The sequence below is a fragment of the Cydia fagiglandana genome, chromosome 20 (genome assembly GCF_963556715.1).
Source record: "Cydia fagiglandana chromosome 20, ilCydFagi1.1, whole genome shotgun sequence".
NCBI lineage: Eukaryota > Metazoa > Arthropoda > Insecta > Lepidoptera > Tortricidae > Cydia > Cydia fagiglandana.
Window position 1 is genome coordinate 2,965,226 of NC_085951.1, and position 14,964 is coordinate 2,980,189.

General features: G+C 40.3%; 1 protein-coding gene across 1 annotated transcript in view; it reads right to left on the reverse strand.

Annotated features, from left to right (window-relative positions):
* LOC134674396 (uncharacterized protein CG3556) overlaps positions 1-14,964 on the reverse strand; it is a 188,628-nt gene that overhangs the window by 14,911 nt on the left and 158,753 nt on the right. Inside the window, exons 3-5 of the mRNA XM_063532465.1 lie at positions 1,879-1,951; positions 589-785; positions 76-173 (exon numbers count right to left, since the gene is read on the reverse strand). Of these exons, the coding sequence (XP_063388535.1) occupies positions 76-173; positions 589-785; positions 1,879-1,951 (368 nt within the window). The remainder of the gene's footprint in view (positions 1-75; positions 174-588; positions 786-1,878; positions 1,952-14,964) is intronic.

A 14,964-nucleotide genomic window follows, 5' to 3' on the forward strand; every position in this document is an offset into this window, starting at 1 on the left:
TGTTCGGAATTAGGAAGCGAGTTAACCGGCGCTAGTGTTCAGGATGTAAATAATAGAGAAATTATATCGTCTTACTTTGACATCATGAGTAGAATCTCGATCTCCATTTGTTTGGCAGAGAGCTGCATCTCCAATCCCTGCTGCTCTATCTCCTTTCCAGTGTTGTTTGCAAGCTGGAACGAAATACAGAAGTTAGTGATTTAATTGCATTTAATAATGATCCATGGGTACCAGGGTAGCATACTTTGTAAGAGATCCTCACAAACGCACCTAAAGAGTAAGCATGACATCATGCGTATCATTCCCCCAGCCCCAATCCGGCTGCCGATGCTGCAGCAGATATTGAAAAGGCTTCTGGATAGCCTGACCCTCAGGGGCCTCAGGGTTTTATCTCCCAGGAGTACGGGAGATTTCGCTGCTATAGCTAACTTACCCTTACAAATCCATTCCCTCGGAAATGACACTGGCCCTATGCAGACAGAGCAATGGGCACAGCCAGTTGCCAAAAGGCTTTAATACGGTTTTGCACAGACGGTGAGAAAAACTGTACCAGGGTAAAAGAACTTTGCAAGAGGTCACAAAACGCACCTGAAGAGTGAGCATGACATCATGCGTATCATTCCCCCAGCCCCAATCCGGCTGCCGGTGTTGCAGCAGATACTGCAAGGCCTTCTGAATGGCCTGGCCCTCGTTCAGGGTCTTGGTCTCCCAGGCGACAGTGGTAGTCGCCGCTGTGGTGGTGGTGGGTGGCGGTTTGGTGGTGATAGTGGTGGGCGGTTCAGTTTCTGAAAAAGAAGTGAAATTTCAGTAGACTGACACTTTTATCCGTCCGATCCGATTTTGGATGATCCTTGGAGAAAAGCAGCTGTTAAAGAGTGCCCTATGGCACCAAGTTCTTGGTTTAAAGTTTTTTTTAACATTAATCATTTCACAAATGAATTAGTTAACCAATATGAAATGGCACTTTTTAAGAATTTTCTTCTTTGTGGTCGTATCTGACATCCGATATCGGATCGGACGATGTAAAAACGCTCTAAGTCTAACTATAAACCAGGTACATCTTCTATTACGCATAAAAAATCACTTAGAGCCAATTTACTCTGGAAAGTTCCAGCGTCAGTCCCTGGGGTTATGTGACGAATTCATATCGGTGTAAACAGGTGCTTATAATAATATTTGATATGAAAATGTGAGTCATGTTGGCCTCATACACTTATATTATAAGTCTTATAGAGCCCCTGGACAGTGAGTTTAATGCCGGCTGCACACACTCGTCAAGAGCCTCTCGCCGATAGTACCGGTAAAAACCCGACCCAATATGAGAAGGGCGAGACGAGACGAGTAAGACCGTGACGAGAAGGGAGCAGAGGGCCTACCGCGAACCACGTTCGACGTGTTGCCTTCCTGTGACACTTACGTGCGAATTTACAAGTGCGACAGAGAGGCAACACGTCGAACGTGGTCCGCGGTAGGCCCTCAGTACGTAGGTACACACGTTCACGGCCTGGCTCTCGACGAGTGTGTATCTAGAGCCGCCGTTACGGTCCCACACTAGCGTCTTTTGACCGTCGGCTTCTAGTGCGTTATAGAAAATGGCGTCGCTGCGCAGTTGCGCCAACGTTGCGTCAAACAGCAACCATAGAGTTGACTAGACGCCGACGCTCGGGAGACGCTAGTGTGGAGTGGCCCGTATAGGGGCCCACTGATTAACAGCCCACCGGACGGTATCGGCTTGTCAACTGACAGAACAAAATTTATTTTATTTAGTTGTTCGGAACTGTTAAAAATTTTGTTCTAATTGACAGGCCTATACCGTCCAGTGGACTGTTAATCAGTGGGCCCCTTAGGTAAATTTGGCGCATGCGATGCGCGACTCACCAGTCTGACCTCGGGCGGCCGACAGCGCCAGGAGCGCGCACAGACTGAACAGGTGACGGGCCATGCTGGTCATCTGTAACAACATAAATACAAATAAATTTATAATACATACCCATAGAACAGCTGTTTTTACAAGTGTTCTCGCGGAGCCCTAGAGGCTTTTCGGAGCCCTAGGGCTCAGCGGAGCTTTGAGAATGGCCGAACTAGATTAAAATGAACCCTACGTGAATTATGTCGCTAGCGACTCAACTGTATCTGCTGCGTGCAACATTACTGCTATCCTTCATAAAATAAGTAACGGAACGGATTGAATGTCATAATCGCGTCAGTAAGCCGGTGCGAACATCACCCATTTTATTAAGTGTCCATTTCCAACGACAGCAGCATTACCATGCAATTTATGTACTATGGAAATTTACAATAACACCGATGCGTTCGAACTAGTAGGGCAGCTGCGGTCAGAAATGGAAAGTTACCCTTGCGGCAAAAGTAACTAATGCTGCTGCTAATACCATGAACCAGTCAAGGTGTCAATGTAAGTCGGTTAAATCAAGTGTTACAGTCGCATATCGTAAGTACCCGTTATGTAAGCCTTAAAACATATACCATAAATAAAAAAATTAAAAAAGGACCATTACAAAATTGTACCTACATACTTTATTTATGGCAATGTCGCAGTCCCTTCATGAATTCATAAATGACGCCATATCCTAACCTAAAGGTTTTTAAAACGTTATTCGCATCAATAAAGCGTTTTATTTTTAGATTAAGTCCTAAAAACATAGGCTAAGTTAGCAATGCACGCACGAGAACTTTCCAAAGTTGCGAAACTTTCCACATGAGAAATTCTCGGTAACTTCTGAGAATGTTCTCGAGAACGAGAATTTATTTATTTATCGTAGTTTATACCATGAATATTCACGATAGTTTAGGTGTAGTCCTTACCCCCAGAAAATTCCGACTTTTGGTTGTCCGCTTCCGGTCAGAAAAATGTATGACGGCCCGGCCAAACGGTCAGACTTAGGTGGGGGGTGCTCGACCAAATGTCATAGACGGACCCTGGCAGTTTTTGACGCCGCCATTATTTTTCAATATGGCCGACTTTTTTTTTTACTTTTTTAATTTTGTCCTAGCGCGCTGAAATTCTGGTCACGGAATCTCGGGGTCCCCTAGATGCCTATGAAAAAATTTTTTTTGAAAAAATGCTACAATTGCGGGAAAACTGGCCACTTTTATTTTGTATGGCAACTTTTAAACGGTGTGTGATAGGTGGGGGGTGCTCGACCAAATGTCATAGAGGGCCCCGAGACAAAATAAATTGCATTAAAAAAAATCAAAATGGCCGACTTTTTTTTTAATTTTTTCAAGTTGGTCTGAGCGCGCTGAGATTTGGCATGGCGGGAGACAGAGGCCTCTAGATTCTAATGAAACAAAAAAAAAAATTTTGGAAAAAATTGTCGAAAGTCGAAATGTTCTCTGATATACAGTGAGAATTTAAGCAACTTCAATGGTAAATTTATCACATCAACAAAATAGCTAACTGTAATAGACAATAATATATGCATAATAACATTTAGTTTTAAGTTATGCCTATTTAAACTTTATTTCAAGTATATTCTCTTGTTTAAACAATAATTTCCATGTTGCAGGAATGTTCTGAGAACATTCTCGAGAACGTTTCCGCTTTTTGGGAATGTTCTGCAATTTGTACATTGCTAGGCTAAGTGGATATTGAAATTCTAGACTAGATCGATAGCTAAACAATTTTAGTACTCTCGAAATATAAAGTGTGTTGAACATTATCCGTACCCACTCGAGACGGCGCGCTTTATTCACGTACAATATTTGCCTTCGCCAAACAAAATACGCTTACATTTCGAAGAATATCTTATAATAATGGGATAATAAATTGTATTTTGTAGCGCCTTATGTTTAGTCATCGCTTGAAAGGCTCGGTTTATTTACTGCTACGTTTATGGGTGCCGTGCCTGGTAGGAGAAGCTTCAGAATACCTCGTCTAAAATTTTAGTTTTCAATTTATTTTTAATATTAAGTTCTACGAGTAGGTGAAAAGATTTATTCAATAACAAAACTTATAAACTATTATTAAAATTAAGTATTTAAATGCTTATCATGTTTATGTGTTTTCTGTAGTTTTATTACGACTAGATCCCGAAAAGCGGTGGTGGCCGAGTGGATAAGACGTCCGACTTTCAATCCAGAAGTCGTGGGTTCAAATCCTGGCTTGTACCAATAAGTTTTTCAGATCTTATGTACGAAATATCATTCGATATTTACCACTAGCTTTTCGGTGAAGGAAAACATCGTGAGTAAACCTGCATACATCTGCGAAGATGTTCCGCATTGGGCTAGCGTGGGGACTATAGCCCAAGCCCTCTCGCTCATGAGAGGAGGCCTGTGCCCAGCAGTGGGACGTATAAAGGCTTAATTATTTATTTTAGATCCCGATTCAACCGGGCCAATTCTATTATTATTTAGCTCTTGTCAGTGGAGTAGCTAGCATGGGTGGCACCCGGTGCCGAAATTGTGGGTGTCACCCCAAAATTCAATCAAAATTGTAAAATATATTTAAAAAGAGTAATTGTAATTTATGTTAAATAGCTCAGGATTTACTCCATCGCTTTCATTTTACATGATTTTACGAATTTTTATTGGTGGCACTAATGTTCACGGTCGAGTGTCACCCCTAAATGGGTGACACCCGGGGCGGACCGCCCCCGCCGCCCCTCCCTAGCTACGCCACTGGCTCTTGTATTGCGTCCGCCAATTAGGTACATTTACTCGCATACCTATGTACTCGTAATCTATGTTTTGTTGTTTATTTTGTGTGTGACCGTAGTGGTAACATTACTAAACCGCATTTGGATTAACGAGATTTTATTATACATTTGCCGGTAGTCGGTATCCCTATGCATTTGAGCACATATTTGTTCATTTGGCTTACGAGAAAATATGTAGGTATGTAAATGTATATTAGGTACTTTAATTCCCGTATCGCCTTTTTACATAAACCTTCAAAAATACTCTTAAAGCCAGCGTGGCACCAGGGAAATCTTATTGAGAGCCATATGAAAGGTACCAGGCGATAATGGGCGATGAGGTGTTTCCCGGCGAATGTTCTAATGGTTGTAAGAAGCCGAGCGAGTATGGATTTTCCGAGAGCCACTGTAGCGTGACCTCTATACGGATACCGCCAGTTTGACACTGACTTATTCACTAACGATTGCGTAACTTATTTTCTATGCATCTCGCTCGTACTCGTTATTAGCAGCGAGACGACCAAGAGCAACCCTTATAGGACGGTAGACTTATCTTCTTCTTCTAAGTTGGTCCCTCTCACTGCTGAGGATCGTGACTCCGCTTGCTAATTTTTCCTATGGCAGCTCTCTCTCAGTTAATATTGATGACTTTATCAGACATTGTCGTTTGTCAATATTACATACAAAATAGCCAGGGAGGCTCGCGGGCCGCAAGTGAGAGGTTCACGGGCGGCATGCGGCCCGCGGGCCGCCTGTTGCCGACCGTTGCTCTAGGCCATCTGTCGTTCTCGTTCACCTTTGCCATCACCACAAGTCTCTCCAAGCTGTCAGGGTCTCTACGAGCTATGTGACCGAACTTACTTAGGTAGACTTATAGATCCTTCGATTCGCCCATGCAAGGATACCTGGAAAGCTGTCGGAATCGCAATCCTGTAATGAAAGCGGATTGCTCATCGGCGCAGTATCGCGTATGCAAAGTGAGCGTATTAGACATCACGGCGCGGCTTCGCAATACGGCCAATTTACATTTTTATATGCGTTGATAGCGCGTAACTCGCGCGTGAGTAATTTTATTGTTTAGTGCTTCTTTTTTATATCCATTTCCATTCTCTTGTTTAAGAAATAGGTACTTATACCTACCTTTTAGAAACCTTAAATTATTTATTTTTATTAAATTAAGACCCTATTATTCAGTCCCTGGGGCCAAATTCGACATGTACAACTGTCAGATTTCGCATCCACGTCAAATCAACAGTTGATTTTATTGCATACTGAGTGTTGATACCATCAACGGTGGATAATATCATTTGGTACAACCAAAACTCAATTCTAAACTAAGGGTGGTTCGGTTTGGTTTGCTTGTCACCCTAACTGTGGATTGTTAATGTTAAATTTTGACATTGTACGTATTCGAGAACTTATGATTTTTCCCACATCAACGGGAGATCAACACGATACGTCAAACGTCGCTTGTCGAATAGGGGTCCTGGTTAAACAGACGTGTGTCAAAATATCATAAGTAACTTAATTCGTTGGTAAAGTTATCGGACGAGTTGAATGGTAACTGAAAATTCGGCCCGTTTGTGAAATAGTCCGTAAATATTTATTTATTTATTTATTCTCTCCATGTGTCCAGATAACAGAAAGGTTATTTGTTAGTTAATCCTCGAAACCACAGCTTTGAGATCGCAACACAAAGTAATTCGTCTTTCGTGACGAGCAGAGTTATTCCACTCGAAGACGAGTGTGTCGCTCCAAGGAACCCAGTATAACACAACACAAGAAACACACAAAACAGGTTTTCAGGTGCCTAGAAAAACACAAGGTAACAAAAATAATGAATCACCTGGTCTGAATTAAAATAAAATAAATGAATATTTCAGCCTATACAGGGTCATTTTTGGACCGTTAGCCATATTGTGCGAGGTGATTAGGTAGGTCATACTGAACAACTTTTTCTATGGGACCAACCCCGAAATCCCAAAAAAATTTGGCCTTCCCATAGAAAACGTCAACATCCACTCGATCAAAATCTATGAAACGGCCAAAAAAATATTTGTGATTTCAGAGTTGGTCCCATAGAAAAAGTTGTTCAGGGTGGCCTACATAATCACCTCGCATAATATGGCTAACGATCCAAAAATAACCCTGTACACGTACGTCCCACTCCCACTGCTGGGCACAAGATGATGCCCAGCAGTGATGATGATGGGTATGAGTAGAAATATCAGAAACATAGTGTAATTGACCATCAGTAAATGTTATTAAGGAGGCGGTAGTGGACGATGGTATTATTGAAATATTTTAAATTAAGGTGACAGTCCATTTCCAACGACAGCTGCGCTACTGTTCATTTTACTATGGAAATTAACAGCTGCGGTTAGAAATGGTTAGAAGAATAATGCGCGAGCTCCGAGAAATTAAAGCTCAAGTAGGTACCGTCACCTGCAATAATATGTTACTCTTCCCTCCCTTCTTGTTTCAATTTATCGCCAATCGTTGCGAATTTCCTACTTATCGCACTTGTATCGTAATGTGCTGTACGTACGCACGTAATTAATTATAGGTATAGTTGCGACCGATCCCGGGTCACGGGGATCCTATCTCGTCGAATAATAATTGATTGTCATAATGTAATGTTACGCATAAAACTCTTTTCGCATATTTTTTCTCCAGCTGAAACAGAAAGTATTTTCGAAAATATTTTGCATAGGTTGAGTAGAATAGGGTAGGTTAGGTTAGGTTTGTGTTATAATTTCTCAGAAATGTTAATATTTCCAGCACAATAACAATTATGCGAAATGAGTTTTATGCGTAACATTCCATTAGGACAATCAATTTTTATGCGACCCAATATGGACCCCGGGTCACGTTGTCCTGGTTTATCTGAGATTCCAGCTCATGTAACCAAAGGTAATAAAAGCCCTTCGTGAGATCAGTGATGGATGGTTAGAATAGAATATCCCTTCCATTTAAACTTGGCGTTTTATTCGCTCTGCCCGACGATTACAAATCTGGCTATTACTCTGGGGTGATCGTTGACTTGAAGTTGAAATCGCTTAATATTTATTAAGATATAAAGTTGTGAGAATAGCGCCTGAAACGAGCACCTTTTTGTGATTATTTTATTTTACTCATTGTATTTAAAAATAGCAACGCTGAAGCAAGATAGGTAATCACAGTGCTCTGTAATCTTAGTACGAGATTTTAAACTTATAATACTTAAATTCCACCCTTTTCGCGCACAAAAATTAAAAGATTACAGATTTGAAGTACGAGAAATTAATTTTCCATCTACACAGTACACACCATCGGGAAATGAATTAGACACTCACTAGATATGATATAGTAAAGATATGTGACGTTCCACAGCAAAAGGTACCTTATGGCGGTTGGTGCCGCGATTCGAGAAATGAATTAGAGATTAATTAAATATGAAATAGTGAAGATATGTGACGTTCCACGGAAAAGGTACCTAATGGCGACCGGCGCTTACGTCGCATAGCGCCGCAATAATATTAGAGCGGCGTTGATAATAGCGTAAGCGCCAACCGCCATAAGGTACCTTTACCAGTGGGACGTCACATATCTTTACTATATCGTATCTAGTTAATCTCTAATTCATTTCCCGAATCGCGCCGTAAACGTTCAAATGGAAAAAAAAACTTAAACCCCCTTCGATCTTCGTATATTACACGGATCCTTCGAGCAACACGGGAGGGAGGCGGCATTCGCACTATTTCCCCTCTGCCGAGGTACAAGATTAGCGCGTCAATTTAATCTAGCGCGGGTAATAAAACTAATTGCACTTGGATTTTTCACTAGATCGAGTCCAGACGCGCGCGTGAACACTGCTGCACAAAAATGCCTGTTTGCTCGGTTTTTTGTTATAAAAAGAGGTTGGGGACGTCAAATTTACAAAAAGAAAGTGTTACATTTCACATGTAATTTTTTTTTTACATATCATACGTTTAATTACATTTAAATACAATTATTATATTTTAGTCTCAAGTAATTGTTGGATTTATCGATTTTGCTCGCTCAGTACAAATTGCGGATCGGTCGAGCGACAAATCCGACTTCTCATCTCTCAGAATACAATGACATACTTCAACGAAAATGTGTTAGTGTGCGTGTTGTGACACTAGTCACTCGTCCGTACACAAAAAGAGATCGAGGTTTGCAAGATTTATCTTTGACGTGTGTCATTTTGTATGTATTTGTGTCGTCATTACAGAGGGCCTACCGCGAACCACGTTCGACGTGTTGCCTCCCTGTCACACTTACGTATGAATTTACAAGTGCCATAGAGAGGCAACACGTCGAACGTGGTTCGCGGTAGGGCCTCTGATTGGATTTTGTATGTAAGTGTGTGAGAAGTGCCACTGTGTGCACCTTCCCCCCGCGAAAAATGGCAGAAAGATTTGTACGGTGAGATATCGCTTGGGCCCCTACCTTCCGACGTGTCGGAAGCCGGTGTTGCTTGAAGCACGGATCACGCTAAAAAATTAACAAGAAATTAGCTTGAAGCATCAGCCAAGTACCAGGGGAGCATGTCGGGCGTGGAGTAAATTTTCCATCTACACATTGCTTCTAAACGTAAAAATGCAAAAAAAATACTTAAATTCCACCCTCTTCGCGTACCTTATAAAATAACTAAAATTTAGCGTTGAAGGCTTCAAGCATCAGCTGAAAGTACTAGGGGAGCATTTCGGGCGAGGAGTTAATTTTCCGTCTAGTGCGCTAATTGCGAGGCGCCCGCGCAGCCACCCGTGTAAACGCCGCTTTACTTCGTTACGTTACCTCACGATGATGCCCTGTACGGATATGATGGTCGTATTTGTCTACGTGACAGCGTGATAAAACGGTGTCCGTCTCTTTCTATCCCGCAGAGTTAAAAAGTGACAGTTGTTTTATCACGTGGATAAATGTGGATAAAGCGATCCATAATAGGCTTGCTGCACGATATCGGTTACGTTGGAGAATCTAATCTATCGAATATTTTGATATATTTTCTTTGGAGGATGTGGCACAAAAATACATGGCAAAGATTTTATATACCTACTGTAGATAACTTTAACAAACTTTTGAGTTTGTGTATTAAATGATTGTTGTTTTATTTTTTATGGTATTTTGTTACGGGCCACCTTGATATTTGAAAATGATTTCAATGCGTTTTCACACATCCGTCATAATACAAATATTTATTGAAATGTATGTACATATATGTGTGTGTATGATTTAGGTCTCAATCATGAATTGTTTATGTTTATGTTTATGAATTTTTCTCCCGGATTATGTAGGTATTTCATCTTTCATCTTGTAAATCGATTCTAGATAGGTAAGTAATAAGATGTACTATGTACATAGGTACATAATAGTAAGTACATCTTATTACTTACCTGAGGCTACGTGTGCTTATGAGCTCTGAATAGGGTTTTAGAAGAGGACAATTTCTTCAGAATGGCGGTCTTTATCATATAATCGACTTTAAAGTGTTGTGAGACATAGCCACTAACATTGACACATTTTAACATATGTAATTACGAGTATATTATAAAGCGAAAAACGCTTCTTATCGGCTACGCTCGTAGCGCGTAGCACGCACTGGCATTGATTGTGATTGTGATCCAGCGCCAAGAACCCGACTGTCAGGTTCACTGTTCGTAGCGACTACGGCAAAGACGTGGCTACGCGTTATGAGCGTAACCCGTAGCACTTAGTGGCAATTAATGTGTTAAACAGGTAATGATGGACATGATATGGATATGATCTGTCACTATCAAAAATAACGTGTCTAGATTGAGAATTATGTCACTTTTGACACTGACAAATATCCATAACATATCCAGACCAAATCCCAATTCGCTCGTTTTGATACAAAGCATTCACCTAAATGAGTTGTATGAAATTCCATTCCGACATGCACCATTAGCTACATACCAGCTGAAGTCAAAGTACTAGGGCAACATAACACAACAAGAGAATCATTAATCAAGCACAAATCAAACACGGATCAGCGCGCGTCAGAGGATTTATCTATGCCTTTACATACAGTTTGTTCGAACAAAACTGATGAGCTTAAGTGAACCGTATTGCCTTTGAAATAAAGGTTACGAATAGGCAGTGGACAGAGAGTATATCTATGTGTAGCGAGCGAAACGTGAGCGTTCATACATATTTAGAGATGTGTTTTATTTATTTACTGAAGAGCGCGTGTGAAAAATGATCTCGCATTTTACCTTAAGCTTCGATGAATCAATAACTTGGATATTACTTAGATACAGAATGTAAATATTCGTACCCACAATAAAATGTTTTACTACTAAGTACTTTATACTGCCGTAATCGAATAAAAAAAGAGTGTCTGTCATGTCGGTTTACGGACGATAATTTTGCGTGGTAACGTCATAAGAAAACGTGACCGTAACGTTACCATGGAGATATGTCTGTCGGCGGCCGATCGTAATATGGCAGATCGTAATATTCCCGTGTAATGTTTTGACTATAGTCACATTAAACCAATATATAGGTAGGCTAGGTTCGTTAGGTTGCTTCAGATGCCCGAAGGGCAAACTGCCCAGAAATAGGAGCCCCGCTACGCGGGGCTCCGTCGACTCAGGGAACAGGTCAAAGATTTTCACGTTTCACGATATGCCTAGGAATTTCACGATATGCTTGATCTTACGATCGGCCGCCGACATGTCCACAACGTTACCATGGAGATACCACAAAGTGACACTTTTGCGTGCATGCTACCGGTGTTCATCGATTTATAAGACGTTGTCACGTCAAAAAATCCTCGAATATACTTTTTCGGTGCCAAGTCGATAACGCCTCCTTTTAAGTAGCATACATATTTTAGTGTGCTAGCTAGTACCAATAATACCTCATTTTATCCACTCTGTCGTGGCCTAAATAGGTACCTATGTACTTATTCTAATTTTGGTCTTGCTTACAGATGCTTATGAGTTATGAGCAAGTTATGAGACACACTACGAGTTATGTATAATCATTATAAAACCAAGTACAGCATATATAAACCTTGAATTGACCTCTGGGGTCGTGGTCGTAAAATAGTTAGCAACGTATTTACATATACACACTATACACCCGCCCGTCATAAACAAACGTCAACCCAAAATGGATTTCCATTTAGATTTGCATTCTGCACCACATCTGGGTTAAACGCCAGCGATCAAACAACTCATCCCTTGCTTTATATAACAGGCAATTTACTTGTAAAGGGCTACATATAGTACATAATAGCTAATGACTTCAAATAAAAGGTATGCATTTGCCCAAAGGCACTTTCAACGTTGTAATTTTTCTCATTTCATTTGGCCTAATGTAGAGGGGCCTTTCTAATGTGTAGTATAGGTATATTAGGTAGGTATATCACAATTATATCGAAAACGTAGTGACTTCTTTTTTTCGCTGCTGTAATTGTTGGATTTTGTCGTGAATAAAAAATATTAATTTAAAGTAGGGGTGACGTTATAGTGTATAAAAAATAATAATGTTTTAAATGTTTAAATAATTAATGGAAATAATGCCTCGGATAAGATCCGCAGTAAAACATTGGACTATTGGAGTACAAGGGTCCTCTTGTTATTCTAACCTGGTTAATGGGAACTTGGTAGGATATTGAAAAGATAAAACCAAATATATGACATGCAATTTAATATACCCCGCTAAATAATTACAAGGCACTCCGCTTTAGGGCGGGCGCTACTCAAGATACAATTTGTTTCTATAAGCCGTTGGCGGCTGTGGGGTGACACTATGGCAATCCTTAATCTACGATCGCGAGACGGACGAAACGCGGAGTTTTGGCCAAAACCTAAAACGAAAGTCTAGTGCACTCACGGATACCGGGTGTAGCTTTCATCCTGGAACTTAGCGTAGCAGACAGATCGACGTAGACCAGCGGCGGGCGTTCATCGAGCCCCAGCTGTGACAAGCTAAGGCGAGAACAGCCCGCGGCGCTCGGACTTTCACGGGAAGGACCCGCACGAAGACACCTTGGAGTCGTCGGACGGCAGCATAGCCATCCGACACACGGCCTGCAGGTCGAGGCCGCGTCCTACGGCGTAGAAGCAGCGTCAGCATGACGCTCAGCAAAATCGGGGACGCGCAACAGCGCGCCTGGGAACACGATCACCAACCGTGCTCATGTCTATCGGCGACACGGGACGCACTAAGTAAATCACGCGCACAATTCACGCACAGCGATATACGCACTTTACAAATCGGTCTCCCACCAGCCGGACCAGGCGGCGGAAGGAGACGAGGCAATCCCTCTTAATCTTTAATTAGAAACCATCTACCTCCTAGCGTATTCCCATTCCAAGTTCAAGTGTAGTGCCCGTGACAGTTCGAAATAAAATCCTACCTGTCACATCGCGTTTCGATTCACATCAACACATCAAACGTCAAACCAACTTAAATCTTTTCTAAATCAAATGATTCTCGAAAAATATCAATGCTCATTAATACTTGTAATATTTTAAGTGGTTAATAATAATTTCTAATAATTACATTTATATCGTACGTTTCTACTTTGTTTCCTTTGGAATATATCCTTGCTTATGCCTGAACAAAACGCCTATATTCTTAGCTGTCACCGGGCTGTCAAACTTACGACTACCCAACGAAAGTCTTTTTTATGTTTTTATATAATTTCATAAATGATTCTAAAATACAAATTAAATTAGGATGTGACCTATTTGAGCAGTTAGGGCAGACCAGGAGGATCATTTTGATATGCATGAAGCCAGGTTTGGTCCAATAATCTCTGCACAATCTGGGTGACAAGTTCCGTTCAAGTGGCATACTCTTTAGACTTGTTTCTTCGAAACCAGTTAACCAGGAGGCAGGATATGCTAATCAACCTACAGCTGAGAAGGTACATTATAGTTTTACATAAGTGTCATACTCTGGTGTATGTTATTTTGTTGGAAATGCGACAGTCATGTTGTACAGGTTATCCTGTATAGAAAAGTATGTATCTATCATAGGCAAATATGTAGCATCGCTACAATATCCCCTCTCTCGGCAAAGAGGTTAAGCACCGGTTAACCGAGGCAGCCGGGGTAACCGGAGAAAAATAAAGTAACCGGATACCTAATCAACAAGTCCATTAGGACGTTAATTATACATATTCGTTTAACATTAAGCTTAGAACCGTATTTACTGAGCATGCTAACCGTCATTAAAACTTAATTTACCTATGTCCATCTCTGGGACTGTATATTTTATTTCTAAATATTAACTCTATTAGAAATCACAGTGCATGGCCACTACACTGTGGTTTCTGCAACCTAACTAAAAAATATTTTTTTTAATTCCAGTAATCCTAAATTGACTGGTCTAGCCACTATTTGACATAAATAATAATAAGCTAACTCCCTATTCTAAGGTTTACTAAAGTATTTAAATCCAATTTAAATATTAAGTATTTTCAACTATATTTATAAATTCTTACCATTTAGTATATTAAAAGTAGTCATATACCTAATGGAATACTAAGAATTAATATTAAGTTTTAATATGGCATGCCCTACTATGTGCATGCCTAAGACTACAAAATTAACTTACTAGTACCTTAATGTAATGTGGTAACTAGTTGCTAATTTATATCTACAAATTATATTAATAATAGTGGAGGCTAACTTGTAGCTCACACTCAAGTCAAATCCCAATGTGTAGCCAGCGGGCTTACACTAAGTGAAAAAAAAAACTTAGTTTTCTTTTTCATGTCTAAGTCAGTGAATTATATCCAATATAATTACATCACCCTGGACCCTTAGGGTGTGTAGTCACAAAAAAATTTGGTTTCCCTGGAAACGCTTGAAAAAAAATCTTGACCAAATGAGTCAAGGAGGTACGCGTACTCAAAAAAAAATGGGTTGTTACCTAAGTTCACCCAAATAAAAAAATAAGTTACTAACTTGAAAATACACCTTGTAAAATATAATATTGAGCATAATGTCACTGAACCAATGCTTTAAAATTAAATGGTAACTGATTTTTTCCAGATTACCTTAACTACAAAGCGGTTTGCTCTAGCAGTCGGAAATTCGGAGGTTATGTGACGAATCAGGAATACTACTCCAAATGGAATGCAGCATGCCGTTCAACAACATGTCCCTACCTTTAGCGAATACAAATGGTGCATGTTTCAGCAGAACTTTAAAAAATGCTATGCTAAGATAGCCGAAATTGAGGTTGATTCTAAGACCAATTTCCTCAAATTTCAAAAAAATAAAAACAAATAATATGAACATTTAAGTTCTATAAAATA